We start from the raw sequence: 27,285 nt of genomic DNA, 5'->3' as shown, positions 1-27,285 counted from the left end.
GGGATGGAAGAAGCAGTGACTCATTATTCAGATTGAAACCCAAGCCCCATCCACATTGTCTTGTGCCTCGTGAAGTCATCTACATGGCTACAAAGCTGGTGTAGGAGCTCTAGCCCTCATCAGCGGAGAGCTCTAATACAACAGCAACCTACACCCAGCGTTATGCAGGCAGATGTGATGGTGCTAGGTTTGTGGCAGAGGAGATCTCAGGCCTAGTGACCTGAGCCATCTGTTTTCTAAGAATTGGGATTCCTGGGTTTGGGTCCTAAGTTGGCACTTACCTGCTGTGTTTTATTGGGCAAATTACATCAGCTTTCTGTTTCTGAGTTTCCCCATGTGTTAAATATAGGTATGAATCTTGGCTTAGCTAACTGGTGTGGAGGGAGGCCATGAGGATACTGAATGTTTGTAGAGTGCTTTGATACCATCAGATGGAAGAAAACAGCTTTCTTAATGAATTCTGAATTTAATTTCTGTTTTTCAGCTCTGAAGAGATCTTTTGAGGTTGAGGAGGTCGACCAGTCTTCAAATTCCTCCACTCCACAAAGACGAACCCCAAACCCCCTCCTCAGGTCTGCTGTATCCAGCTCCACGCAGAAATTCCAGGATCTTGGTGCCAGAAATTCAGAACCAGCTGCCAGACATGGAGAGTCGCCAGGTCAGAGGTCGCCCAAGTCCTCCCTGAGGAGAGTGGAGCTCTCTGGACCCAAACTCCCTGAGCCGGTGTCCAGAAGAACAGAAATCTCCATCGATATCTCATCCAAGCAAGTGGAGAATTCCACTTCGGGGCTCTCAAGGTTTGGCCTCAAGCGAGCAGAGGTGCTGGGGCACAAACCTCCTGAGCCCACGCCAAGAAGGACTGAAATCACTCTAGGCAAGTCCCAGGAGCCATCTCTCCGGAGGATGGAAGCCCCCACCTCAAAGATCCCAGAGATGCCTCAGCGGAGAGCTGACACCACCCCCGCGCCCGATGTCACCACCAAGCGAGTAGAAATCCAGGTAGCGAAGGCTGCAGAGGTCCCAACCCCACCAGTCCGGCAGATGGAGAATTTGGAGCCTTCCTTGACCAGTCAGCCTCTCCAACCAGAATCAAAGCCACAACCAGTAATGGCTGAGCATCCGCCAAAGAGCGAAGAAGGTAAGTAGATCCCTGGGAAGATGGTTGTGTAATACGGTGCTAAATGCGTGTGTTTGTTCTCTAGCTGTCCCTCTAGGAAGATAAGAGCCTTCTAGTTGTCCCTCTCTCAGCCTGTGTGGCAAGGTTGAGTGGTTTTGGTGTTGAGGCTTCTGCTTCCATACCGCCAGGTAACTAAACGTGGTTCTGGCACAGGTGACTCTGTTGGGGATGTTAAAACTGCCAGTGGCCCTGCAACACGGTACCATGAGACTGCACAGCCTGCGTCAGGTAGAAAGAGAAAATGGTGAAGGTCCACTTGCCCTCAGCTGCCTGCAAGAAGGGACACTTCTGACTCTACTAGTCCTAGTTTTCAGCTCGTCTGCCTTGCCAGCGTCTCTGTGTGAAAAACCTTTGGCCCATTGTGGTGATGTGGTTGGAGGGCACTTGCCATCCACATTACTTGCCGTTTTGTTTTGTTGCTAATGGCTGTGCATTATGTCAATATTTATTGTCATGCTGAGGCAAAAAGCAGCCTCTCAATTAGCAGAAATCAAGATCTCTCTCCTTCTGGTCCTGGGAACAAGAGACTAAAAACCGTGTCATGGACTGGAGCCACTATTCAGCTGGAGCCCTGTTTTATATTAGCACTGTTGTGTTTTCAATTAATCCTGCATTAGACATTAAAGCCAGCTGCCCTCCCCCACCAGGACTGGAGCCTTCATTTATTTCCCCCCTTTAACATGAGACTTTTTTTCCAGCTCTTTAATTATTTTTCCATTCCCCATCATTGATTCCTTCCCTCCTCTGCTAGGTGCAGCATTTGTGTCTGAGGCCATAACCTCCCCTCCCCACCCTGCTCCTCTCCACGACACACAAATGTATTAATTATGGGGTGGAGTGTTGCTGTTGAAACTGGACCCTGGGAGGTCTTTGCTAGGCCACTGAGTTAAACAGCCCTTCCCGCCCCCTCCCCTTCACTCCCTAGCCCAGCTGGGAGTTGACCAGTCTTCCTTACAAGGCAATTTTGGGCCTTCGCAGCTCTTTTCTTAGTTGCTTTGTTAGCTCTGAACAGTGGTTGAAGATGACTGGTGCTGAAAGCAGTTCTTTCCTCCTGTCCTCTCTGCTACACTTATCCTTTGTGGCCATGTAGACTCTACAAACGGTATCCAAGCTTCCTGCTGTATTTGCCATTACCTCTCTGGAGCTTCTGCATCCTCCCTGCTCGGTGTCTTCCAGCCAGGCCGGTTGCCTTCAGAGGCTTGTTAGAGTAGTTTTGCTTGGGGAATGCTGGCCTCTAGTTACACTTGATCCAATGGGCAACACCATTTCCTCCTCTCCTCTTCTGTCACTGGCAGCTGGACCCTCTAGTCACTGCTATGTTGGGGCTTGGGAGATGGGCATTGGCTTTTCAGGGTGGCATTAGCACTTGACTAGGCTGCCTTCTGCTCAGAAGTTTCCACAGAAAAGGAAACTACATTGTCCAATGAAGAAGCTATATTGGGCCCATTTGTTCCTCCGGCATAGGTCTCAGCTGTGTTGTACCATCTGTGGAATAACAATCCTATGGTCTCATGCAGATCTCTCTGTGCCTACTGATTGGGTCTTCCTGCATCTGAAACTTGCTGCCTATGACCCTCTCCCTGACTTACGGGATACTGTGGCCTCTAAAAAGGCTTCTTTCCCCATCCTAGTGCCCAGAGAGAGCGTTGAAGCGAGTCTTTTGTATATGTGAAGGCAGGTGGGGGAGTTGGTCTCTGTCAGCAGGATTGCAGCAGGGGAATAGGGGGTGGTGTCCTGTTGTAGCTGATCTTGTTGGCAGCGGCAGGTTCACAGCCCCATTGAAAATCATCAGGCTCAGAGTACATCAAGTTGGTCCCCCCCAAGGCTGAGGTGTCAAGAGAAGCCATACTTTCATCACAACTTGCCCCAGGTCAGATGGGAGAGTTTATTATAAAAAATATATCTCTTAGATATATACATAAAATTATATATATATCTACACTCTTATTCATAAACCAAAAAGGAAAATCATAAACCCGTTATACTGTACGTACCCGTACAAAGGCCCGCTGGCTTCCTGAAACCATTACAATATGCGCACCCATGTACTCACACCCAAGTCCACTAGTCTTTCAGACCTGACACCACAGTCCCTTCATCCTCACCCCCGTTACAGTGTTACAAGTGTTAGTTCATCCGTTGTCTGCGTCGCTGTCGCTCCAGCTCCCACTGGAGAACTTGCTGCTGCTGTCCTCGGATCCAGTCGTTTCTGCTTCCTCTCCACTGTCGTGCTTCCCCGCTGAGGGGAGGCTGGAAGATCCTGTGCCGAGAGTCTCCCTGGCCGGCGCCCCAGGTCAGATGGGGAGTCGGTTACAAAGCTGGGATTAGACCGTAGCAGTTCTGACTCTTGTCCCCTCCTCTCCAAGACTTGCAGCACTGGTGAAGAAGAACTGGTGATGCCCCTTTACCTTGTGGGCTTGTAGCATTTTAGAAAGAAAGGAAAATCCCCCCAGGACAGCTGCAGTCAGGTCAGTAGACAGTCTCCAACTGTGCACAGCTGAGCAAAATCTCAGAAATGAGTGCAATCCAACCCACTTTGGGTTTAGTATAACATGAGTAATCCCCTCAAAGACCATCCACTCAGCTGGATGCTTGATGAGCCTGATCCTGTCAAATACAAAGCACTTTCAAGGAGGTGCAGATCATCCTCTTCTCTCACTGATGCTGATCTCAGCACCGCACAGAATTGGGCTCTTTGTTAGGGCCTGGAGACAGAACCTAAGCTGCTGAATCCCCGGACAGCTGCCTGTCAGAAGGGATATCTTTGAACCAAAGGAAGCTCCCGAATCCTGGGACAGCTGCTGAGGATGAGGTTTGCACAATGGCACAGCTGTCTGGGGTAAGATTTACAGAACAAGACAGCCGTGCTCCCTCGTCTCATACAAAAGAGGCTTTCAGTCCCCGAGCGACCCTGTGTCCAATGGAAGAGCCAAGAAGCAGAGTCAAAAGGCTAAGAAAGGGTCTTCTTCCTTATCCCCCCTCTTGAGCTCAGATTTACAGCCTAGAAGCTAGCGAAACAAACCCTCTGCTTCCCCTGCAGCCTCCAGCTGCCCTTCCTCTGCCGGCAAATCAAAGCTGCCTGCGAAACTGCTGCTTCCTGGGCTGGTTTCAGTCGGACCCCGTTCTGAGGTATCATATACCATTTGCTCCCCTATATCTGCACCAGTGAGTGCAGACAAAGAAAGACCCCTCCATCCATGGTCTGTGACAGTGCCCATCATTTGTCCTGCTTGGCAGTCAGTCTCCTGCCACATTAGGGGAAAAGGGCCCTGATCAGCACTTGGCTTCCTGAGCATGATCCAGAGGAGTAGAGCAGGTAGCTGAGAAATCCCATGTTTGCTCAAGCAGAGCAGGGAACTTGCAGCATAGGGACTGTGAGAGTGGTGGGGTTCCCTTAATGAAAGTGGTATACAGCATGTGCTTCTGGGAACCCTTTTGAGGAGATGCTCAACTTAACCCTTCTTCACACAGGTTCTCAGGTGGGGGGTGGAGAATGCCTGGGATGAGGGTAGAAAGAGAAAGGAGTTGCCTTTTGGGGGTTGCTCTACTACTTGATTTTTAAAAGCCTATCAGTTCCATTGGCTACCATTTTGCATGGTCCAAGGCTTCCTGGCTACCTAGACACCAATCTGCCTGAGCAGGTCTAGTGGTGATGCCATCGTTGCATCTGAGGGTTCAAGGGCATGGACTAAACACTCAAGGAGCCATAAAAGACCTGTGATGTTTAGTAGCTGAAACAGGAAGTCCTAATAGCCATCCTCTTCCACTGGGAAAAAGCAGTGGTGACTCTTGGTCAGGAAGCAGGCGGCTTTTCCCATCTGTGGCTGAGGGGTGGAGGAAGGGACCTGCCATCTTGGGCTGGGATGTGATTTGCCATCATGCCAAACAACTGGAGATCTTCCCTGACCATGGAAATGTGTGGAACAGCCCATAAGAAAAACAGGCTCTCAAATGTGTCCTGTGTGGGACTAAGATGGGGATGGGTTTCCATTTGGTCTCTGAGATTGGCTGCAGGGAGTTTTTATTTGAAGGTTCATGACAGCTCAGTGACACACCTGCTTTCAGCATAAGGGAGGCAAGGGCTGAGAGCACAGTCTTCAGACACTGTCCAGCAGCATGAGGCAAGCGGATCTGCAGTGCAGAATGAAGGGTGTTCCCTCTGGATACAGGTGAAGCTCAGTAGATCTCTGGACCCACTGGAGCCCTGCTCTTGCAGGGACCTCTGGATGTCAGACTCTTGTTACCTGGCTCACTGGTCAGAAGAACCATCTGGACCGATTCCCTTCTTCCTCTAGCTGGTAAATGCTCCCAGAGACTGGGTCACATCAGATGATCGCACAGTGCTGGAAACTCCTCACTGCTCCTGCCCCTCCAGCAGAACCTTGCAAACGGCGAAGAAGGGAAACTGTTAACAGCTCATGGCTGTCTCTGTTAACAGCTCATGGCTGTCTCCGGCCTGTTACTGAGGCCTGGCTTTATTTCCCCAGAGCTTCATCTGTCAGCAGCTCAGCTGTGTTCCTGTGCTGCTAGCCTCCTACCCCTCATCCCAGCCCCACTGCTTTTGCTGGAGGAGTCCAGGAAAGCATATGATGCAGGAAGGGGCCAGTTGGAGGAAGAGAGCTGTCACCTGGAGCTGAGCTGTTCAGAGGCAAACCACAGAGAAAAGGAAACCAAACAAGCAGAGCAGTTAGCTATGGGGAAACTGCTGTGGGGAGGCAGTTAGTTTGTGTGAGTGCAGGCGTGTTCAACTGTGTAGCTTCAAATGCCATTTGGCTGTTAGCCAGAAGGTGATTAGCCCAGCTCTCCTCCTATTAATTTATGTTCATATTTAAATCCAAAGAGCATTGTGCACAGATTGGAAATCTCTGTCTTCTTTTTATTCCCCTCTCCATTTACTCGCTTTAGTCTAATGCTGCTCTGATGGCCCTGGAGACTGAAGCCCCCTCTAGTATATGTATCCTAGAGCAGGCAGCAGCAATGCAAATATTTCCTCCCTCTAGAGTGCTCCAAGCCTGACCTGAATGGCTCTGTCCTAGGGGAGAAGAGTAGGTAGGTTTGTTATTTCCTTGGCTTTTCTTCTGAGAAGGCCCAGATGGGTGGTGGCCTCGCTCGCTGTGTACAACTGGGGTTTTTTTTGTTGACAAAAATATCCATATCTATCTATATAGTTATATATATAGATATAGATGTAGTTTTATATATAGATATGTATCTATATCTAGCATAAGCTTTTCTTCACACAAACCACATTTAAAGCCTGCGCACCCATTACAATAAATGCGCCCATGGAACCGCGCTCCCGCACACCTGTCTGCAGTCCTTTCCCTAACACAATCGCAGTCTCTTAGTCCTACCCCCGATTTTGTGGTTTACATTCTCAGTCCACTCACTGTCATTGTCACTGTCACTGTTGCTTCCACTGTACGACTGACCGCACACACCCTTCAAACTGGGCTGGAGGCACTCGTGTGAGCTCTGTCACCCCTTTCCACCAGCACAAGGCAAGCATAACTTTACCCCTGGTGCATTTCCTTACTGTGACGTGCCTGCTCCTGTGGTAACTTGTTGGTGCTGGGTGCTTGTCATTTTGGTGTTTTCCCTTCTTGAGTGCAGGCTTAGAGACTGCCTCTCTTCTGTTTTTACTGCCATGGCAACACCTGTGCACTGCCTCCCTGATGCCCCTTTCTAGACCCCTGCAGGTGTGTGGGTCACACCTGGCTGGGAGGAGAGGTGCATCGGTGACACCCTGCTAGCACCCACTAGCTGCTTCTGTTTGCCTGAAGCCTGTATCTGGGCTCTGTTGCCTTCGTTGGCTCAGCAGACGGTGTGATGGGAGTTGCGTTAGCTGCGCTGCTAGAATTCCCTTTTGTTTCATCTCCGGGACACAGGAACCATGGGGGGAGGAGGCTGGGCCATGATGGCTATACACGCTGAAGTGCTGTGGCATGGGCATCCCTGATCCCTCTACAATGGAGGGCTTTTGAGGGCTTCCCATTGGCTTGGGTAGATGCCAGCCAAATCCTTCAGGAGGAGCTTTGTATAACTTGCCCTGACTAATTCTCTTCCTTGCATGTACTTTGTCATCTTGAACAAGTTGCATGTGGTGCTCTCTCTGCATACCTCGGTATGTCAGTCTGTAAAACGAGTGTAATCCTTACCTACATTTTTGGAGGCAGTGGTGCTTAATTCACCTCTTTTAAACTGCTTTGCAGTCCCTAGTGAAGGATATAACAGAGGTTGAGACTGGAGTTGAGTAACCAAGGATCTTCACTGCAATTTCAGAGCAGATTTATGAGTCCTGAGGGCAACTGGGTAGAGACAGTTCATGGAGGAAGATGCAGATAGTTGTCAGTGTCTCTCCATTTGCAGCTCTCTGCTGATGAACAGATTTAAAGCTCCAGGGTGATCGAATTGTCCAGCAAACTCCCGGGCACTAGATGTAGTTTGAAAAGGAAAGAATATCAACTGTTTCTTTTTGCTGGTTCTGATGTCTGGTGAGGAAAACGGGAGAGGGAGTTCTGGGTAGAAAGCAGCTCAGTTCCCTCCAGGGGTGGGGAGAGAGAGAGACAGTGTAAATAAAATAAATAGCAGGGACAGGAATGCTTAGGATTTGCAGAGAGACGTGGAGGAGGTTTAGGATTGTCACTGGAGGGCTTACAGCAACAGAGATCGGTGAGGCAGAAGATCACTCAGATCTTTAACTTTTAATCTGCATGCCTTCCAAGCCATTGAAGAAGTGTCCTTGTGGCTGGAGCAGCTGCCTGGAAGGCAGGACTTTTGGGGTCTGTCCCAGGCTGCTGCCAGTTTGCTGTGTGAGGCAAGTCACTTTTTACCTGTCCCTCATTTTCCTTTTATGTGATTTTTGGGGTGCTGATACTTGCCCGAGGAATTGGTGCAAGGCAGGCAGTGGCAGAATGAGCTTGAACCTCTGCAATGTGGACCTCTTTCTGGTGAAAGCACAGTCCGTTTTTCCAAGCCCTTTCAGTCTTCATCCTCTCTGAGGTTGTGGAGGGCTGTTGGTGGTTTTGCTGCTGCGGGCAAGTAGACTGAGAGCTCCAGGTCCTTTAGTGCTGACCAACTAACTGCTTCCAGATGGCAGAAAATTTCTGCCACTAGTGATGTGGGGCTGGACTGGAGCAGAGCTAGTGACACCGAGATGAAAGTTTCCTTCTCTCATTCTCTGTCCTATCTCCCTCAGTCATCTTGGTCTTTTCCACTAAAAGCTGCAGCTTTAGTCTGTTCTGAGAGAGTGACTGCATGATTAACCCATGGATGTATGGCTTTTACTAGGATGTTGCTGCTCCCAGAGGCAAATACAAATTTTCCTAACCTGTAAATTCTTTCAATGCTGTGTCCCTGCTTCCCCCAGCTTTGAACCCCTGTTTAACTCTCTTATGACTGAGGGAAGAGACCTGTGTTTGCATTTACCCCGCAGTGGGCATTTGTCCACTTTTTCACAGTCACCTCCTGCTCTGGTTCCAGGGGTGAACCACTTTTTCCAAGGACCCTGGCTTTGGTAGATCTACTAGCTCAAGTGGCATGGGCAGCCTCTGTGTGTGGCATGTAGCACAGGCAGCACAGTGGCAAATAGGGCAGGGAGCAGAAAGAAGAGCAGCAGATCAAGCAAAGGAGGGTGATCCAAGTGGCACACCTCCAAAAAGGTTGGTCCCCACTGCACAAGATAGTGTAGTGCAAGTCACCCAGTACATAGTGGGAGGAGAGAGACGTCAATGCCTTAGCTGCTGTCTGCGGCCCCCAGGAGTCTCAAGCCGGCTCTGTCTACCCTCAAGGGTAATGTGGCTCATTTCTCAGTATTTGCTCAGAGAAAATGTATGGATGTAATTGCAAGAGTATGCAAAGGGCAGTTGAGCACTATAACAGACGTTACTGGAGTCAGGAGAAACCAACCCCTGCCAGAGAGAGATGCATAACTCGGGGAGCTCCGATCCATGTTACATGACTGGGGTGAGGGAAAACCCATCCGTTTCTTCCCAGTGCTCCTGTGCATCATACCTTCATCACAGTTATTTTGGTTAAGTCCCCTCAAACCCCATCCTTGGGCTTCCTGAGTTGCCATGTTTATATATTGCGGCCTACTAGCTTTGTCAAGGACATAGCACAGTTTAATGTCACCTTGTCTTCATAGCTTCAGTCTCCTGCCCTTGGCCACAGTCTCTTACTGCTTCCTGTCTAGCTGATTTTTTTTTCTCTTAAGCAGTCTTCTCAAGGTAGATAAGCCAAGGCAGATGAAATAACTGTGGTAACAGGATGTCCGTACAAAACACGAGCCCACGCTCCATCTGAAGCAGCTGCTTCTGGTCTCTTCCAGAGACTGGTTGAGGTGGACCACTGGCCAGGTTCATGGAAACAGTCACTGTATTCCTGTAGCTGGGCTTGAGCTGTGTTGGAGCTCAGAGGATTACTAATAACGTTTTAACAACATATTTTCTCATGGAAGCTGTTGCCGTCCTCCCTGGGTTTTTCTGGACCGCCCAAGGGACTGCCCGGGATTTTGAGGCAAGGTAAGCTGGGTTGCCAGTCCCTCTTTACAGTCCCTTTAGGTTCAATAATTTCAGGAAGATTTGTTGAAGTGCTTGAGCTTTAGACACTGATCCAAACCAAACCCACACTTCAGTGCTCCTTTGCAGCCCACCTGCCCGTGTCCCTGAATGTCACTCAGAGCTGATGAAAGTGGTTGTACAGTCTCAACCCCACAGAAGTCTGTAAAAGGAGACCTGCAGAAAAGAAAAAAAAGGGGTCCATGGTTTCTAGGAGGACCTTTGCGGCAAAGGGGAGAGGAATGCCTCACTAGGGAGGCATGTAGCCCCCTCCTCAATTAGTGTTAATGGTCATTCCACTAATTAAGCTAACCTATTTTAAGGCATTTTTGCTATCTGCTAGGGCTTCCTGTTTCAGTTTCTCCCACTCTCCCTCCGTGTCCCATGCTCTGCGCACAGGACACTCATTTAAATGTTCACCAGCCAGCCTCTGAAATCTGGGTCTGTCCTGGCCAAACCAGGATGTACGGTCACCCTATCCCTATGGCCTTGAGGAGCGGACTGTGTTAATTCCCTGGTCCATCCAGAGAGGCTTAGCACTAGCCAAGCATCATGGTGTCTCTCTTGCTAAGGCCCTGTCAAGATGAAGTTGACTGGTTAGCTTTGGTTGCCTAAGTGCAGCCAGGGTTTTAAAAAGATTTAAAAGTTAATAAACACAGCAACTCTACCCAAGAGTTGTGGGTCGGGCTTTGTGGATAAACAGTGAGTAATCGTTTCCAAGTCCCTGAGCTGCACAGCAATTTAGCTGCGCTGAGAGATTAAAGCTGCAGGGAAACATTTCCTTAATACCAGCAGACACATTTGGGCTGGGTTACGAGTTGTATATTTTTTCTTAAACAGGAAAGAGCCTACAGCCTCAGATCCCAAACAGAGAGGGACTGAAAGTGGAGGAGTGGGGGTGAAAAGCACACAGAGGCCAGATATGCACATGTGGGGCAGGTGCCAAGCATGAGATAATCTGGAAAGATGAAAGCATGCAGCGCCAATTATCTGGAAAGAGCGAGAGCAAGAGTGTGCACATGAGGGCAAGAGGATCTCATGCCATTGCAAAAATGACCTAGAAGTGACAGTTACCAGTCTCCAGAGCCAGCGTGGGCACAGATAAGGAGCAATGTCTGAACACAATAATGGTCCTATGCAGTTAAGACCAAGAAGTAGATCATTATAAGCATGTATGACGATCACAAGCCAATGATTCTTCTGGTAAATTGATCCTTCAGTCTCTGAAGTGTTTCCTGTGTAATGGAGAGAGAGATAGTTAACTGTGTTAGTCTGGAGTCGGGCAGTAGGCAGGATAGGCTTGCACTTTAAAATCAGTGGAGAGATACCTGCTCTGCTTTAAAATAGGGGGCTAGCAGCTTAGAGCTCAATGCAAGCTCCAAAAACTACTATGAAGTCTAGTAAATTAGCTGCCTTGTGCTCCATGCTGCCGCAGCTGAGCTGCTCCCAGTACTCAAGCCAGCTAATTTAAAGCTAGCCCGGGTATCTCTACATTGTACTGCGATCACTTCTGTGACTGCAGTGTTACTGTCTCAAGCTGCTATTAATATTTTTGACATAACAGATACCCACCCCTTTATTCCCAACCCTTCCTCCTCTTCCCCGCCCCCTCCCAAATGTGAATCAGAGCCAAACTTTGAATTTATTTCCTCTTATTTAACAGGTTCAGTGTCTCATTTTCTTGCTTCATTGTGAGCCAAATGGAAATGAATGAAGGAATTTGTTTGCCCCATTGTATGTCCCTGTGGGTCTGCTGTCAAGGGGTGACCTCATCAGCTGAGATCTCTGATCTTGTAGAATAGGCTCCCAGAGGAAGTGGTGGAGCCCCGTTGCTTGAGTCATTTCGCTTTGGACTAGACTGAACACTAGATGTTGTGCTGCAGGGGCCATCCAGCACTGGGCTAGATGATCTAACTAGTTTCTCTTGTTTCTAATTTCAATGCATCAGCATGAGAGTTGCCTCTAAAACTTTCCAAGAAAAATGCTGGGATGAGTGTGCTTGGGGTCTCTAAAGGTCAGGTCCCTTGTGTTCATCCAAAAGGCAGCGGCACAGCACTGCTGGGATGCTGCCTGAATATAAAGGATGCTGAAGGAAGAGTGCCACCTATTGAGCCTCTGACTCATCCTCCATGGCTTTACTCCTTGAATCACCATTTAGATTTATTCTAAGTAAAAGTAACACAGAAGAGGCCCAGGCTCCATTTCAGTAAGCTGTTTTTGTGCTGCTGCAATCCAGTAAAAGGACCTCAGTGTAAATGAGAATCAGTCCCCCCTCCCCCTGCCCCCCACTCTTTGATTTTCATAGGTAGAAATGATTACATGAGGGACCAGGCAGAGGAGAAGGGGATTTTATCTTTTAATGAAAGGACTTCCAGGCTATTGCAAATCCACTCTGTGTAGCTCATGATGATGGTCACAATAGGAATACAAGGCAGTAAGGCTCTGGGATTTACTCCCACCCGTTGATTCCTTTGGCTTCTTTAGATTTTTGCTCATTTAGCTTAATAATCTTGCAGGCAGATAAGATTTTAAAAGACTTATCTTGGCTGAGATATAAAAGAAGTTCCACTTTGATCTCTTCCAGTTCTGGGTAAGCCATTAACACGTGATTTCAGTGCAGCCTGCCAACAGGCCACATTTACCACCTGAAAGAAATAGGATAAGAATTGACTTGCCCAAATGAAACAATTGGCTTTTAAACTTTTTATAGATCCCTGGTCCTGTCTAGCACAATGTTGCTGTTGGCCAGCACTAGATAGGGTAGGTTGGGTAATGTGCCAGGACAATAATCCATATAAAAAGAGTCGAAGAACTGAATTAAGATTGTACAGAGATAACTTTGTTTTGGGAACATCGTACTTCACTGTGATCAAACAAGATAACTTGACAATTGGCCAGATTGTGTTCTTCTCTCCTCCCTCAAATACAAACACAAACACTTGCACACAGAGATTACTTCTTAGAGTCCAAGATGTTGCAACTAAGCTGGGCTGAATGTGGCTATAAATGGAAGAAGCAGCTCATCTTGGAGTGGAGCCTATGATAAGACTTTTTTGGGCCTAGTTTTTTGTTCCATCTGCTGTTACATTTAAAGAAGGGAATTGGGATGGGGGCTACTGTCTTTTAGGTCAGTTTAAATAGTGCATTTATTTGTTGGTCTCCTGAAGAATGTCTCTGAGGAAGAGTTCCCTGGGTTTTTTCTGGGGTTGCATACAAAGATGGCTCGTTCCATTGAGTTGTTTTAATTCTTTCCTGGGGTGGGGGGTAGACCTGGACCATGCCAAGAACCAAGGCTGTACCGAAGGGTTTGGCTCAGCTGTCCAGACTGAAACACCATGCAGAGCACTGCAGTTAATGAATTCTGCACATATGAAGAGAAAAGTACATAGCAAACCATATAAGGATCTTGTGACTATCACAAAGTAAGAATAGGATTTTCTCACTGGCTTGGGTCCTCTTTGGCTTTGTTTTCCCACTGGTTGCTTCAGAATGAAGAAAGGGTGCAGCCTTCTGGCCTAGTGAAGGCAGCACTTGCCTCTGGGGTGAAAACTGGTTGAAGCAAAGGAAGATTTTTCAGCCCCCGTGGTTCTAGAAGGGTTGATGCTCGAGTGAGCATTGAGCTAGTATTCTTGCATTGAGCTAGTTACATTGAGCTAGTATTCTTAGGCATTTTTACATATGCAAGCGCCACAGTGCCAGGAGCTTTGAAAAGCGCCTGGTGCTTCAATGCTTACAGTTGTATAAGCAGCAAAATGTGCTTGCTATTCCTGGGCCCCAAGTGTGAATGGGCTGATGGTCTCAGCATAGTCCTTGGCAATGCAAATAGCAAAACAGCACTACAGATTTTTCAGTCTGCTTAGGAGAGGTGGGGGAAGAAGTGCATGTGGGGTAGAGTTGTTACAGATCAGGATGGAGGTGTGCTTGCAGAGCTGTTTGATACCTTGTAGTGAACAGGGAGGCTTCAAGCTTCTCAATGAGGTGCAGCGCACCGTGTGTTGGGATCCTAGGTCTGGCTCTTCCAGGGAAAGCTAATCCCTTGATTTCATAAACTTTGAAGCTTCATATGCAAATTAAGATGCATACACAATGCCTACCTATGTCACACAAGTGACATCTAGTCCTTTCCTGGCACTTCCAAAGAGCCTGAAGAAACCAACCCTGATTCAGGGCCAGTTGATTTGGCCCATTTGAAACCTCAACCTTTGTCTTTCTTTGAGACCACAGCAGCAGGGCTTGGGCAGGGAGCATTTTCCTGACATTCCCTATGATTATCACTTTCTTTATACATGCTGCACACTAATCCCAGAGTGGGGCCAAGGAGATGGAGGTGATAAGAGACATTCCAGCACTGCAGAGCTGTGTATACTACCAGCCCTTGTTATCTGCGGCACAGCAGTATTTTATACTTCCCTCAGGACTCTGGCCCCGTTACGTTGCATTGTCCTGTGATCAACTCATGTTGGGCTGTCATTTACTTATAAAAATGGATCCACATTTCCTTACTTGTAATGACATTGCTGTTGTATCTAAGCTGGCCCAGCAAGGAGTATGTGAGAAGCAAGATGGAGAGGTTAAATAATACATTTACTGGGCAAACTTCAGAGTTGGCATTTAATGTAGGCTGCATCTGCTTCTTTCCCAGACCTGTGGAGGAAGATATTTTGTGGCCAGAGGCTTGCTAACATCTCCCCCAGCCAAAATCTTGGTCCAATAAAAGATATTGCCTCCCTTCACAAATTGTACTTCTCAGTGTTCACTTGACTGTCTTCTACAGTACTTCAGTCTTTAGGATGGATCCATCTTCTCTCCTTTCTACATCCCTCCTTGCTGTCCAGGAAATAAAACAAATGTCGCTTAATTCACTCTTAAAGAAAAGTTCAGTGTTGGGAGACCTGAAGACAGAGAGATCAAATTAAAGTCTCGAAGGGCATGTTGCCTTGGAAGGGATAGGTTTTGAAAAGAGTTATTTACACACAGTAAGAGGCAAGGAGTTTCTTGATTGTGACTGAATTACAGCTTTGACCTCCTGAAGGGAAAAGACTTGTGCAGATACACTCAGATGCATCCTTTCAGCTAGCTTTTTCCAGTATGCTTAGATCTAGAGGAATTGCACAGGTATTTGTTGGGGGTTAGGATTGACACTGCTTTGCCAGTCCTTGGACCCAGTGTGTGGTTGCTTTCTATGGACAGTTTTATTTTCTGAGTGTGAATTTTCATTCACTCGTACATGGATCTTGGAGCTGCTCTCTCAGGCAGAGGATAGGACATTGCTTTGTAAATACAGCAGGGAGACAAGCTCCTCTGAACTCTTTGCTGGAGCCCTGGCACAGAAAATTTAAAAAGCTGGCCAAGTGTCCAAGCATGCCCTTTGGCAGCTAAGACCAAGCAGGCCCACACAGTTGGTGTGCGTGAGAGGGGACTTTCTACCTCCTTCTCTGGCCCTATGAGCCTGGAGTCATTCAGAGTTTCGTTAGTGACTGGCAGGGACATAACCTAGACCTGTAAAGCGCAGCACAGTCTGAAGAATAAAGAGGGCTGTGCTGGCAGGAGGGCTGTTTTGGATCCTGGTTCTGCTATTAAGTCACTGCACAGCATGGCCTTATGCAAGTCGTCATGCTGTCATTCCAGTCTCCCCTTTTGTGATGGTGGGGATAATGGTACTATGTAGTTAGCTGCTGAGGCTGTTAAGAGGACTGACCGGTTTGATCCAAGTCTTGCCTCTTCATATGCTGAATGGTACTGTCACTCCTTGAATAGTCCCAGTGGTTTCATTGCGACTACTCGTGGAATAAGGTATGTGCTGTGAGCAAAGGTTGGGGTTGAGGTGAAGAGGTAGTTGGTTATTAATGTGTACACAGCTTCTTGAAGTGCTGTTATTACTTTATGGGGTTTGCTAGCAGTAGGCACTGAGAAAGTAGAAACCAACCCAGTCCCTATGATTCTGCTTTTGGGCCAATCTTTGCAAGGTTTCTCCGTTTGTGTCTTGGATGCTAGGTACTAGCCTGGGAGAAGCCAAGATCTTTGTGCTGGGGTGGAAACTAACCCGACAAATCCTGTCAGCAGAACTGCTCAAAAAGGAAAGCAAAAAAAAGAAGGTGCCCTGATCAAGAGAGAGTTGGGGGTAAGCTGGCACTGCTGTAGCTTAATGCACCAGTGGCTCATTTGTGGCCTCCTGGACTGGAAAACTCATTAGATCACAAGAGAAAATTAAGTCAGTGGGATTTCACCTCCATCCTGAGCACAGACTTTCCAAGGTACAAATTTGCCCTACTATGCAACTTGAACTTTCTGACATGCTTTGCTCAGGGGAAGAGCAGGGGTTCTGCAGATCAGGGTTGGGCTGTGTCAGCAGAGGCTGGCTACTCAGGATGAGGGTGTCTTCCAGCTGGGCAGTGGGAGATTTGCCTGACTGCATTTGGGGGCTTTTAACAGTTCTGTCAGCTCATCACTTCCACAAGAGCCACACTTTTTCCTTTCTTGTGTAGGGGAGTTTTGTAGCTGTTCTTTTCCATTCTGGTTTTCAAGATTTGATCAAAACAGCCAGTGTTCTTCCTGTTCCCATCCCACGCTAAGCTGTGAGACTGAGCTGAGTGCAGTTTATGGGTTGCTTGTGCAGGATCGAGGTGTTTTTGTATAGAGCATAAAGCCAGATTAATCCTTCATCTCATTCTTCCCTGGTCTCATCTGTGAGACTCAGGAGATGTGAAAGGTGTCATCATTAATAAATGGTCCAGACATCTACTGCTGCTACTCCCCCCACCACAGATTAGAGGGCAATTCCTACCATTTAGTCTAAAACGTACTCCATGTAAGTGAAATCTCAGCTCTGTTGAAATTGATTGTAATCGTTCCCATGGGTTAGGACTTTCCCTGATGTCTGTAACACTAGTCTCTGTCAGTGTTGTCAGTTCTCTGAATATTTGATGCTGTTTTCCACAAAGGCCCCTGGCTCATGTTCATTTAAAAGCACCATGGAATCTGATCCTCAATCCCAACAATCGTGCCTCCTTCCAGGTCATGCATGCATGGCTTGAAGCACGGTTTGAGGATCAGATCCCAGTCATGCCCAGTCTACTTGCCATTACAGGGGGAGTCCAGGATCATAATCCCAACTTCTGCCTGTACCAACAAGTTGAAAGTTGGGTGTCTGCAGGCCCAGAGCTGGGCCTGATACTCAGCTGACTGCCAGCCCCTAGGGCCTGTTCAAGGCCCTGGTACAGTCCCATGGCTGGAGCCAACAATCAGCTGATTGGCAGCCCCAGAACTGTCACATTCAATTTAAGGCTCCATACAAACCATCTATAAAACTATTCTGCATTATATGTAGAATGCTTTTATGACTGGTTTGCCATTTTATGACATCTTAAATTGGGCATACCCCTTAACAGGTTAACCACAGCATAAATGTTAACGGTGGGGGGTGGGGAAGGGGATTTAATCACTGGAGTCCTGGGATTAGGTAAAGATGTCTGCTTCCTTTTGGGGAGGGACCAAATATTTCTTGCACTTTTTTTTTGCAGAGATAAGCTTGCGAACATGACCTGAGTGTACCCAAAATGCTCACAACCTATCTCCAGCCCCCTACGTCCCCAAACTCCTGACTTTTAGTTAATCTTATGATCTTGGTGGGGGGCTGACCTGAGATTTTTGAATACTTGAGTGTGGAGATACTTCTGCTGTGGGAGTCAGCCCAGCTCCACTGGGCCCTAGCAGTAAGCTAAGCATGCTGTTCCCTTCATGCACTCCCTCCTTCATCTCCTCTGCCACATTAAGGCAGAAAGAAGGGTGAAGGTTACCTTGGAGCTGTTGGGATTTGCCTGGGAAAAAGGAGGAGATCTGAGCACTTTTCGGATAAAGCACAGCATGTTTAGACAAACTCTGGCTGAACTCACTTCCTCTCACGTCTCAGCGCACTGATAAAGAGGGGCTTGGGGGGTGGGAGTGACCTCACACTGCTAGAGTCTTCTCCAGGGTCACCACCCCATGGAGATCCAGCATCAACCTCTGTCACTGGCGTCAAGGGAGAGGGCAGGGAATGGTTTAGCAATCAGCACAGGCCTCAGGCATTTATCCACCCCTGGCAGTAGATAGTTGCTGGTCTGGGTTGTAATGCTAAAGTGGAAGGGACGCTGGGATTTGAAATGCATTAATGCCATTAGTGAGGTAGTTAATGTAAATACAGCATCTTCCAAGATCACTTCAGGATCCAGGGGAGCTAATCAGCTATGGCTTGGCCTTGTTTACTTTTGGGTTGCTTTTATGTAGCTAGTGACTTTCCCAAGGAACTTGTGACCCACTCGGTGCCTTCTTGCCAGCTGCTCTGGCAGGGCTGTTTTCTGAAGCCTCATGGGTGGGTTCTGCGGTACCAGCCTGCAGACTTCTGCTGCGTGGTGGACAGGCCCGTGCCCTAAGGAGCATCCAGTCAAAAGGCATGAGCACAATAGAGCAAAGAGGAGGAGCAAACGTAGAGTTGCGTATGGCCACACGACGGGAAGTATGTTAGGATCAAATCCAGCTCCCATTGAACTTGAAGGGTGTTTTATTGTTGTGTTGCATAAGACAAGTAGTAGTACTTACCAGCTCGGAGTCAGCTGCAGCTCCCTGCTTCAGCCACCCCCGGAGACTGCCTGAAGCGTCAAAGCTCTCTGAATCTTTTCTGAAGATTTGGAAAGCTTTGAATCAATTTGGACCTTTAAATGGTCCCCTGATTTGATTCAGATTCAGAGATTCAGCCACCAAATCTCCTCCGAATCAAATTGCCACCTGAAGCTTCGCACAGCCCTACTGTAGAGCACTTTCAGGGGCCAGATCAGATGAAAATTGTCATTTATTTCTGCACCTAGAGAGGGTCAGAAGTTTATGAAGGGCTTGGAAGCATAAGTTTTAGGCTGGAGATATGGGGAACCCCCTTTCTCCTTGTGAAGCCACAGGATTTCCTCCCCACCTCAGTCATGTTCCCAGCAGGAATGCCCTCTAAAAGTGGGTTTCTTTGGAAGTGGAGACTCAGCAAAGCTGGGATCTTCTGCTTAAGTCAGCGTAGCAAGGTCATGCAGCCACCCCTCTCACCTGAACAAGGAGAGATGGGAGTGGAATATTCATGCTGAAACACAAAAGAGGAGGAATGCATGGGTGAGAGAAAGAAGGTGATTTGTTGGCTTCATGTTTTCATTGCCATAAATGAAGGTAAAATGTGGCCCCTTGTCTGCCGTAAGAGCTGCCCTGGCAAACAGTGCCCTGACAGCGCCTTGGATGTTGGCTAGTTCATCCATGGTTTTGTCACATTTGTTGTGGAGCAGGTCTCATTGGCAGCAGTAGCAGCTGCAGCAGGCCTGGTGGAGGATTGTGGGTGGGCAGAAGGAGGGGTGCATGGGGCTGGCACTATGCACTGGTCAAGAACCCATGTAAGGGGAACACAGGAGCCACAGAGAGGCTGTGGGGGTTCAGGAAGATGGTTCAGGATTTCAGGCTAGCTTCATCATGGACCGTGTGCCACCATCCCAAGCTAGGCGGCAGTTCAATTCCACTCAAAAAGATGAGCCCTCCACTCCAAACACTTTGCACCACAGGGATGCTGGGGATCAGACAGCTGGTTAGCTGCATTGGGATGGCACTGGCCTTTACCACCTTACCCAGGTGAATGAGTGGGGCTGAGCCCTTCCTCCAACCCTGCTGTTTTGTCTGTAGGCTCCAGAAGAAAAGTGGCTTCATTTACAATCGCAAGGGCATGAAACAGCTCTAAGTAAAAGCTGAGGTCCTGCAGTGACTGGCAATCAGATCAGTCTAGTTCCTTTGGACTGAGTTGACACTTTCCCCTACCAAGAGTCATAATACAGTCCCTCCTTTCCCTTTCCATTACAGGAGGGGAAGTGAGCTCTGCCAACCCATCTTCTGGCAGAGATTACCTCCCCTTTGTGCTCCCCCGGCTTCCCTTACCTGCCCAGGGGGGGTATCACAGCCTGTACTTAGAGCTCCTTCCTACTTAGAGCTCTGTCAATAGCTGGCTGATGAAGAAGGAGCACATGGCAGGGTGAGGGTGCTATAGAGTTAGCAGCCAGAGTTGTGCCTGGGGGAAACCCCAGCCAAGTCAGCAGTGTTTGTGTGTAAGAGGAGGAGGGGAGAGAATGCAATTAGGTAGGGTGGGCTAGAGGAAAGGCAGTAAAATGTAGAGCGACTTGGATAAGATGACAGGAGCTAATGAGCCAGGACAGACCAGTGGGTCACATACTTGGTATCCTGTCTCTGACAGATGTTGTGTCTTTTGAGGAAGTCCCACCGGATAATTCAGCTAATTTTTGTAATGCTACACTGCTATGGGAAACTTCTCCAAGACTCCAGCTGATCTGTTTGTGCCCTGGAACAGAAGGGTGATAGCCCTTGTAACCTGAGCCTAGGTGTTGTCAGGAGGCTGGTATTATGTGTAATAGGGGATGCAAAAGGACACCAAGAGAATAGGCCCTCTGCGGTCAGATGCTGTGAAATGCTGAGCAGAACAGAGGGTGGCAGAGATGGACATGTGAAACCACACTAAACATGTTTCACTTTGTAGTACATCGGACTTGAGTCGGGTGTTGCTTGCACCGAGTTTACTCCTGGTGTAACTCCCTTAGCTGCTGTGAAGTTGCTCCTGATTCACAAGTGTAAGAGTGAGAAAAATCAGGCCTTTTCTTTCTACGCTGTGTCAGGGGTTTGGCTACAGGCTGCTGGGCCTGAGCCTGTCCAGGGCGTATAATTCTGTAAACGTAATGAGAGGAAGTCCTGTGCTGGCATGAGAAGAGTCAGGGCAAGTGTGCGATCTTCTAAACAGGCTGCTGTCTATACCTCTTTTTGTGCTGTTGGTAGCTGCACTGGGCTGTTTGTTCAGTTTAACATACTGTGAAACTTTTAAATATCTCACAGGAGTTACCTCAGATGTTTCCTCTAATGAAAGTGAGGAACAAGTCCCTTTGCAAATCCCTTTGGAGCATTGGTAGCACAATGTGCTGATCCAGTGCTCTTTCACTTCTGCAGATGTTTGGCCACTCTCTACCACTGCAGCAGCAGGTTTGGGTGAGGTCAAGAGAAGTGCACTCACCGGTGAGATGGTTCTGTGTCTCGCAACTCTTTGCATAGTTAGGCTGAGTTTACAGGCTATGATCTAGTCCCAGGAATGTGGCATTGTCTTCACTGGTTGCCTGTGCAGGGAACCGGGGTTGCAGTAGCAGGGAGGTATTGTAAGCAAGAACTGAGGTGACTGGCACAGTCAGAGGGTGCGGGGGGGCAGGACCCATGTGGCAAAGGATGCAGCAACTCAGGGCTGACTCGTGTTGTCAGAGCCAGGAAGGCATCTTGCACAGCCCTTCTTGCCACCTTCCTTATGCATTCCCTTGTGCAGAGATTGATGCTGGGGATAAGTGGAAACCAGGGAACTCTGAACTGGCAGAAGTTTTTTCCACAAGGGAGAAGCCGGCCCTCTCTGCGTGACTCTGCGTGGGGTTGCTCATCATCACTGAAGTTCCAGTCCATTCACAAGCAGCTGTGGGAAACGTGGGCGTGCACGTGAAATCCTGCTGAGTTCAAGCCAGCAGCTGGATTCCAGCTGTTCTGCCTGGCCAGCACTCCTTTGCCAATGAGCGGCCCCTGCAGTTGGCAGTGAAAGGGTTAATTGTGTATTCCAGGCCTCCGCCTATGCAGGCCCCAGTCTTTCTCAGGAAGAAGACAAGCAAGACTGTGTCTTTGGAGGAAAAGGTCCCTTCACAGAGGCTTGCCAGAGCTACCCAGCCACTATCACCAGCTTTTGCTGAGCTGCTGGAGCGAATGTGTGGGTCAGGAGGAAGCCTGTTGTGTAAACCCAGATTAAGCCCCTGTGGAACTGCCCTCCCTCACCTCTGTGTCCAGGTCTCCAGTCCCGTGCAATTGCAGTCCAGCCCTTCCTCCTATACTGGGGGTTTTGGCCCTGCCTCCCATAGGTTCTTCTGCAGGCGGTGAAATCTGGGGGCTGCAACAATCTGAAAGGAGACTTCTAATAATTACTGGAGGAGGAGCTGCAGCATGCTGCAGGTCCTCCCTGGAGCGGCCAGAGCACAGTGCCTTTCGTTGCACTGGGACTACGTGGATGTAACACAGGCTGAAATTGTCTGAATGAACCTGCCCTGTTTGGGGGTGTATCTTCCCTGGGAGAGGCTTTTTGCACACTCTGGCTCCATCCTTTATCTAGCTTCTTTGCCATAAGAATAGATCAGCTGAAGAAACAGACTGGAATGACTTTTCCCTGCCCCTCCCTGCCACTTCCTGTACTGCCCTTGCCTGATGCCAGCTTTTCATCAGAAGAACTGTGGCAGGTCTCAGCTTGTGTTCCTCCCTCTCGTGTTCCACACTGGGGTGCACTGGGCCTGGAGGTTTGGTTTTGTGGCACATTGAGGCCTGTGGGGAAAAAGTTATGAGGCAGAGGAACCAGATCCTGCATTTTGGGAAGCAGTACGGCGCAGTGGCCTCCTAACAAGACAGCCTGCAGGACAGTATGTAGCTAAGGTCTTAGTGCTAGTGCATGTCCTCCAGACAAGCCCCTTGCAGCATGGCCAACTCCAAGATTTCAGCCCTCAGGAGTTGCTTCCCCCCTGTCAAAACAGAAATGAGAGCGCCTCAAAAATCCCAAGATTTTGTTTTTACAAAAATCATTTTGGTGGCTTTGCTCTGCTGTCTGGGTTTTACTCCTTTAGGCTAAGTATAGACATTCAAAAAGCCCGAGCCTGAATTGATTCAATCTTTGCAGGTTAGTCTACCCTGCGTAGATTGAACTGATTTACAAGTGCATTTACATTCACTTTTGATTCTGGAAATGCACCCACATGCCTGCAGTGGCTCAGGCTAGAAGCTGGGGGTGCTAGAGTGCATCCTCCCTTCTTTTCAGCAGCAGCAAGGCTGGAGGGAAGCTGATTTGGGGGGGCGGGGGGGTGCATGGCCAGGCCCTGGCAGGCTAAGTAATTTTTGGGGAGGAGTTTAAACCCCACCCTGCAGGCTAGGGCATGCCTGGAGGGGGAAGCAGCCCTTGCCAGGCTTGTCCCTTGTCTCTCCTCTCACTGGCCACTCATGCAGTAAGGGGCATGGCCAGAGCCAGCTGGCATGGCCCCGCCATCCGCCCACCTCACCCAGGTCTGAGGCTGGGGCTGCAGGGCTGAGCCAGGCCAGCCCATGGGTGCTCCCGAGGGTGGGCATGGAGGCACCAGCCCAGACTGGGCTGTGGCTCTGTGACAGCCTTGTGCACATGGGTGGTGGCTGGCCTGGCAGTGGTGTGAAGGTGATGCAGCTGTACCTGTGGGTGAGCAACTTGCAGATGAACAAGCACTGTGCAGGAGGTGCGGCAGTGACTGTGGGCACATCAGCCCCTGCGGTGGTCGGCTGCTGGGCTCTAGGCCCACCAGCACCTCCGAACTGGCCCAGGCAGCTTCAGGCATGAAGGACTCATCCCACGTGGACAGTCTGGCTGCCAAGGTGCCTGCCTGCCGCTGCAGCGGCATCACTTGTGCACTGCTGCCCAGCCAGCCACTGTCGATGAGTACTGAGCTGGATTGTCATGAGCTGCAGTCGGCTGGGAAAGGGCCCTGCCCTCGCAGCCTGGCCTGGGCTGGACCTGCTATCTGCCAGCCCGAGCTAGCCCCTCCACACCCACCCTCAGCAGCGCCCGTGGGCTGGCCCGGCTCGGCTCAGCCCCAAACCCAACCCCAACCCCAGCCCTGGGAGAAGTGGATGGATGGCGGGGTCATGCTGACTGAGTCTGGACACATCCTGCCCCTGCTGCTGGAGTGGAGGTGTGGGGGACCTTGACAGGGGCTGCTCTGCCCTGGCCAGGCAGACCCTGGCTGTAGTCCCCCAGGGGAAGAGGGGACTGAGGGGGAGTAAACCCCCTCTCTGCCCATTTGCCTTATAGCCATGTTGGCGGGCATCTGGCCACACCACCGCCCCTGCTCTGGCTAGAAAGCAGAGGGGTAGGACCAGCCTGCTCTCTGGAGCAGACATTTCAGCCCAGCCCAGGGCTGAAAAGCATGTTGGAATGCTAGGGGACTCTGATGCTACATTCAACCAGGTTTATCTTAAGCCAGTTTCGGCCTTTTTTAAACTGGTTGATGTGCACTGAATGTCTGTTGTGTTACAGGTTTAAACCAGTTTATGTGTAACTTCTGTCCTTAGCCTTAGGCTCTGCTTGATTCATGTTCTAGGCTTTTCTCTCCTAGAAAATTATTTAGTTTAGGGAAAGTTTGGATTCTCCTATAATCACCTGGCTCCAGGAGCTGGGGATTCATGAAAACATCAAATATCATGAGACTCCCAATAAAATCACATGGGCTGTTCCCTGCCCCCTTTCACTCTGTAAAGGGAGCATATGCTAAAGAGGCAAGAGACTTCCTGCCCTCTAGCATGGAAATTATGATGTCTGGGTTTTCACCTCCTGGGTGACCTTTCTGTTGTACTGCTCGGTGTTGAGCCACAGCGCTTCAGGGCATCGTGCATAAATCTGCAGAACCAAAGCTGGAGTGCTGGGACATACAGGATGATCCCAGACCTCCTGAGCATCATTCCATGGAGGGCCTCTACCAGTTTGCAGATTGCTAGGAGTCTGGCAGTAATAAAAGGGAAAAAAAATGTTTTAAAGGAACAAAGAGGAAATAAGCATTTAACTCCCACCGGTTTCCAACAGGAGTTGGGCATGGTCATTTTGCTTTGTGCCCTGAGAAATCTCCCTCTGGTGCTTTACCATTTCTTTTACAGTAGCATCCGAGACACCCGCTCAGGATTAGAGCTCTGTCCTGCTGCAGTCCCTGCTTCAGAGCGCGTAGGAGCTAAAGATGCAAGAACAGTGACATGTGTTTTTCATCAACGTTTTATTGTGGCAGGGGCTTCGGGGGATTTTGGAAAAAGGCTTTTCCAGTAAATGATTTACCAGGGCAGTAAAAAATGGAGGGAGGGAGCCGTGGGGATGGCATCAATTCCTAGCCCTGATGTTTATGAGGGGTCTCTCCAACCCTCTGAGCTTTTATAACGTTTTGTAGCAGCTTATTGTCCCACATTCCAGTGTTTCTCAAAGGGGGCAGCCCCCAGGGCCCCTATCCTACTGAGTCATTGCTGATGTGTGACAATTGGATGCTGATGGCCTGTTTCTGCAGCCTCCAATCAGAACGGGCCATTTGTCCTTTGGGTAGGAACACTCCTTAGTGGGTTTTGTGTCCTAGATCTGAAGCTCTGGGCAGGCTGTCTCCAGGGATATTTACTTTTACTGGAAGGGAGTCTGAGCCCTAATCCCAGGTCCAAACACTCCTGAACTTGGGGGCTGGCTCCCAGTCTCAGAGCCATCTTTGAGTCTTTCCCATCAGAGCCCAGACCTAATGGGCCTGAACTTATCTGGGGTTGGTTGCATTCATCTGGGGCAATTGCTGTCCTCGGGAGTGAACTCAGGGCTGGTCTGGACTGTGACAGCAGAGGCTGCAGAGATGGGGCTGAGCATTTGCCATCCACCTGAGCCTTCAGACACTCTTCAAACCAGATACAGGTCAATGAGGCGGCCCTGAGCTTCTGCCTCTGCCTTTTGCTTTTTACCCCTTAGTCCCTGTGGGTCTAGAAGTACTAAGGATCCTGTGAATCTCTGAGCAGAGATGGCTTCCCTGTGCTCAAATGCTGAATTCAGTAACTGATCTTTCAGCTATTGGCACTACAAAAGGGAACATATCAGAAACAAAAGCTATATCCGGTTGAACTGAAAACCTCAAACCAAAAGCAGCTGTGGTCTCTACAGAGCCTGCAGGGTATTGAAAACCACCTGCCCCTCCACCCCTATCTGTAGAACACAGCTCGGAGCCAAACTGCCTCCTGGGCTCAAAGGCGCATTTGAAACACTATCAAGAGCCTTTCTCAGTGCTACTGGATTCCAGAACCAGAGGCCAGGGATCCAGCAGAAACAAGGCTTCAGGAGAAAAATACATTGCTGCTGTCTGCCTCTGTGTGGTGCGTGCAGCTGCAGCGCTACGGGTTCTTGCACATGGGTCTGAACCTGGTTTGTGTTCTAAGTGCAAGGAGTGATGGAGAGGTAGGCGATGCAGGGGCTAGAGCATTAACTTGGAGTCAGGAATTACAGTTCTTGCTCTCCTGCAAGCTTCCTGCATGCTCTTGGGTGAGTCAGGGCTAGATCCACAACAGACTTTAGAAACCTAAGTTGACTGAAAATCATTCGGTGTGAGTTAGGTGCCATAATAAGATCTTGGGAATTCGGTGCTTAAATACCGAAGAGCGGAGGTGGCATATGTAGGTCCAGCCCACAAAACTATTCCATTGGTTTGCCAGGCTCCTGGGGGACTACTGGAAGCTGGGGTGTGGCTACAGAGGGGTGTGGCCTGTTACAAAATTTGGGGCCTAGGGACCCGGCTGGACATGGCCATCGGCAGCAGGAGGGCACGTGAGGGTTGCGGACCTGCCGCAGCCACCACTAGACCCACTGCTATTGCCGTTGCTGATCCCATGGATCCAGCCCAGGAGAAGCCCTCTGATGTGGGCTTGGCCCGGCCCACAGAATGAGTTTGACACACCCTTGCCTTAGAGGTTTGGAGAATCAAAACTTGTTTGGTAACACATTTTATCAGACTAGTATACAGTGGGGATCTTTCAACTTTCCTGTCTCCTAATTATAGCACTGTACCAGGTTTTGAGATCTCTCCCAGGTCTGAAGTTGGTCTGAGAACCAAACAAGCCCTGCTCCTTGCTTTTCCCCTGGACCATCACAGCCACAAGACTGCCACATAGACCCTTCAACCCGGACCCCTCCTTTCTGCAAAGGGGATTGCAGCACTTTCAAGCCTCACAGGGCGGTAGTGAGGCTAAACACATTATAGACTGTGGGGAGCCCAAGTACTGGGGATAGGGAATCAGATAAGTAACTAAGGGAAGAAATGGCTTCCTGGCTCTGAAGAGTAAAATTCTTTGTGTGGCCACAGTTGGGATGATGGCACCATGGGCAGCAACCCAGGTGCCACTCACCCGTGAGCCCTTGCCCTGCTCTGCAGGCACCACCCCTGGCAGTAACACTAGTTTCTTGCCCTTTGCTACAGGGGTGTAGGTTGTAGCGATGTTGGTCTAAGGACATAGGCAGACAAGGTTCCTTGGGTGAATCTGATAGCTTTTATTAGACCAACCCAGATAGTTGGAGAATAGTTATTAAGCAAGCTTTCGGGTTCAAAAACCCTTCATCAGGCTAAGGAAGTTTCAGTAGTTGGTGTGTGCTCTTCCTGGATGGAATGAAAAGTAAAGAAGCCAGCGGCTGGGCTGGTATGCATACAAGACAGGTAGTCAGTGAAAATGTAGACTGAGGAGTCAATGAGTGAGAGACAGGCGGGGGTGGGGGGAGAGAGAGAAGGGGGATGAAAGTGGAGAGATACCTGGAGAGAAGGTATTTCATCCCCCTTCTCTCTCTCTCTCTCTCTCCTCCTCCCCCCCACCCCAGCCTGTCTCTCACCCATTGACTCCTCAGTCTACATTTTCACTGACTATCTGTCTTGTATACATACCAGCCCAGCCGCTGGCTTCTTTACT

At 49.2% G+C, this 27,285-nt stretch overlaps 1 protein-coding gene across 3 annotated transcripts in view; it reads left to right on the top strand.

The window, feature by feature from the left end:
* The window catches only part of SEPTIN9 (septin 9), a 237,846-nt gene that overhangs the window by 133,516 nt on the left and 77,045 nt on the right, over window positions 1-27,285 (top strand). For all 3 annotated transcript variants that reach the window (XM_014601895.3, XM_014601896.3, XM_006269202.4), the window contains one exon: window positions 485-1,138. In XM_014601895.3, the coding sequence (XP_014457381.1) occupies window positions 485-1,138 (654 nt within the window). The remainder of the gene's footprint in view (window positions 1-484; window positions 1,139-27,285) is intronic.

The sequence above is a fragment of the Alligator mississippiensis genome, chromosome 8 (assembly GCF_030867095.1).
Source record: "Alligator mississippiensis isolate rAllMis1 chromosome 8, rAllMis1, whole genome shotgun sequence".
NCBI lineage: Eukaryota > Metazoa > Chordata > Crocodylia > Alligatoridae > Alligator > Alligator mississippiensis.
This window is presented reverse-complemented; position numbering and strand designations above follow the sequence as displayed.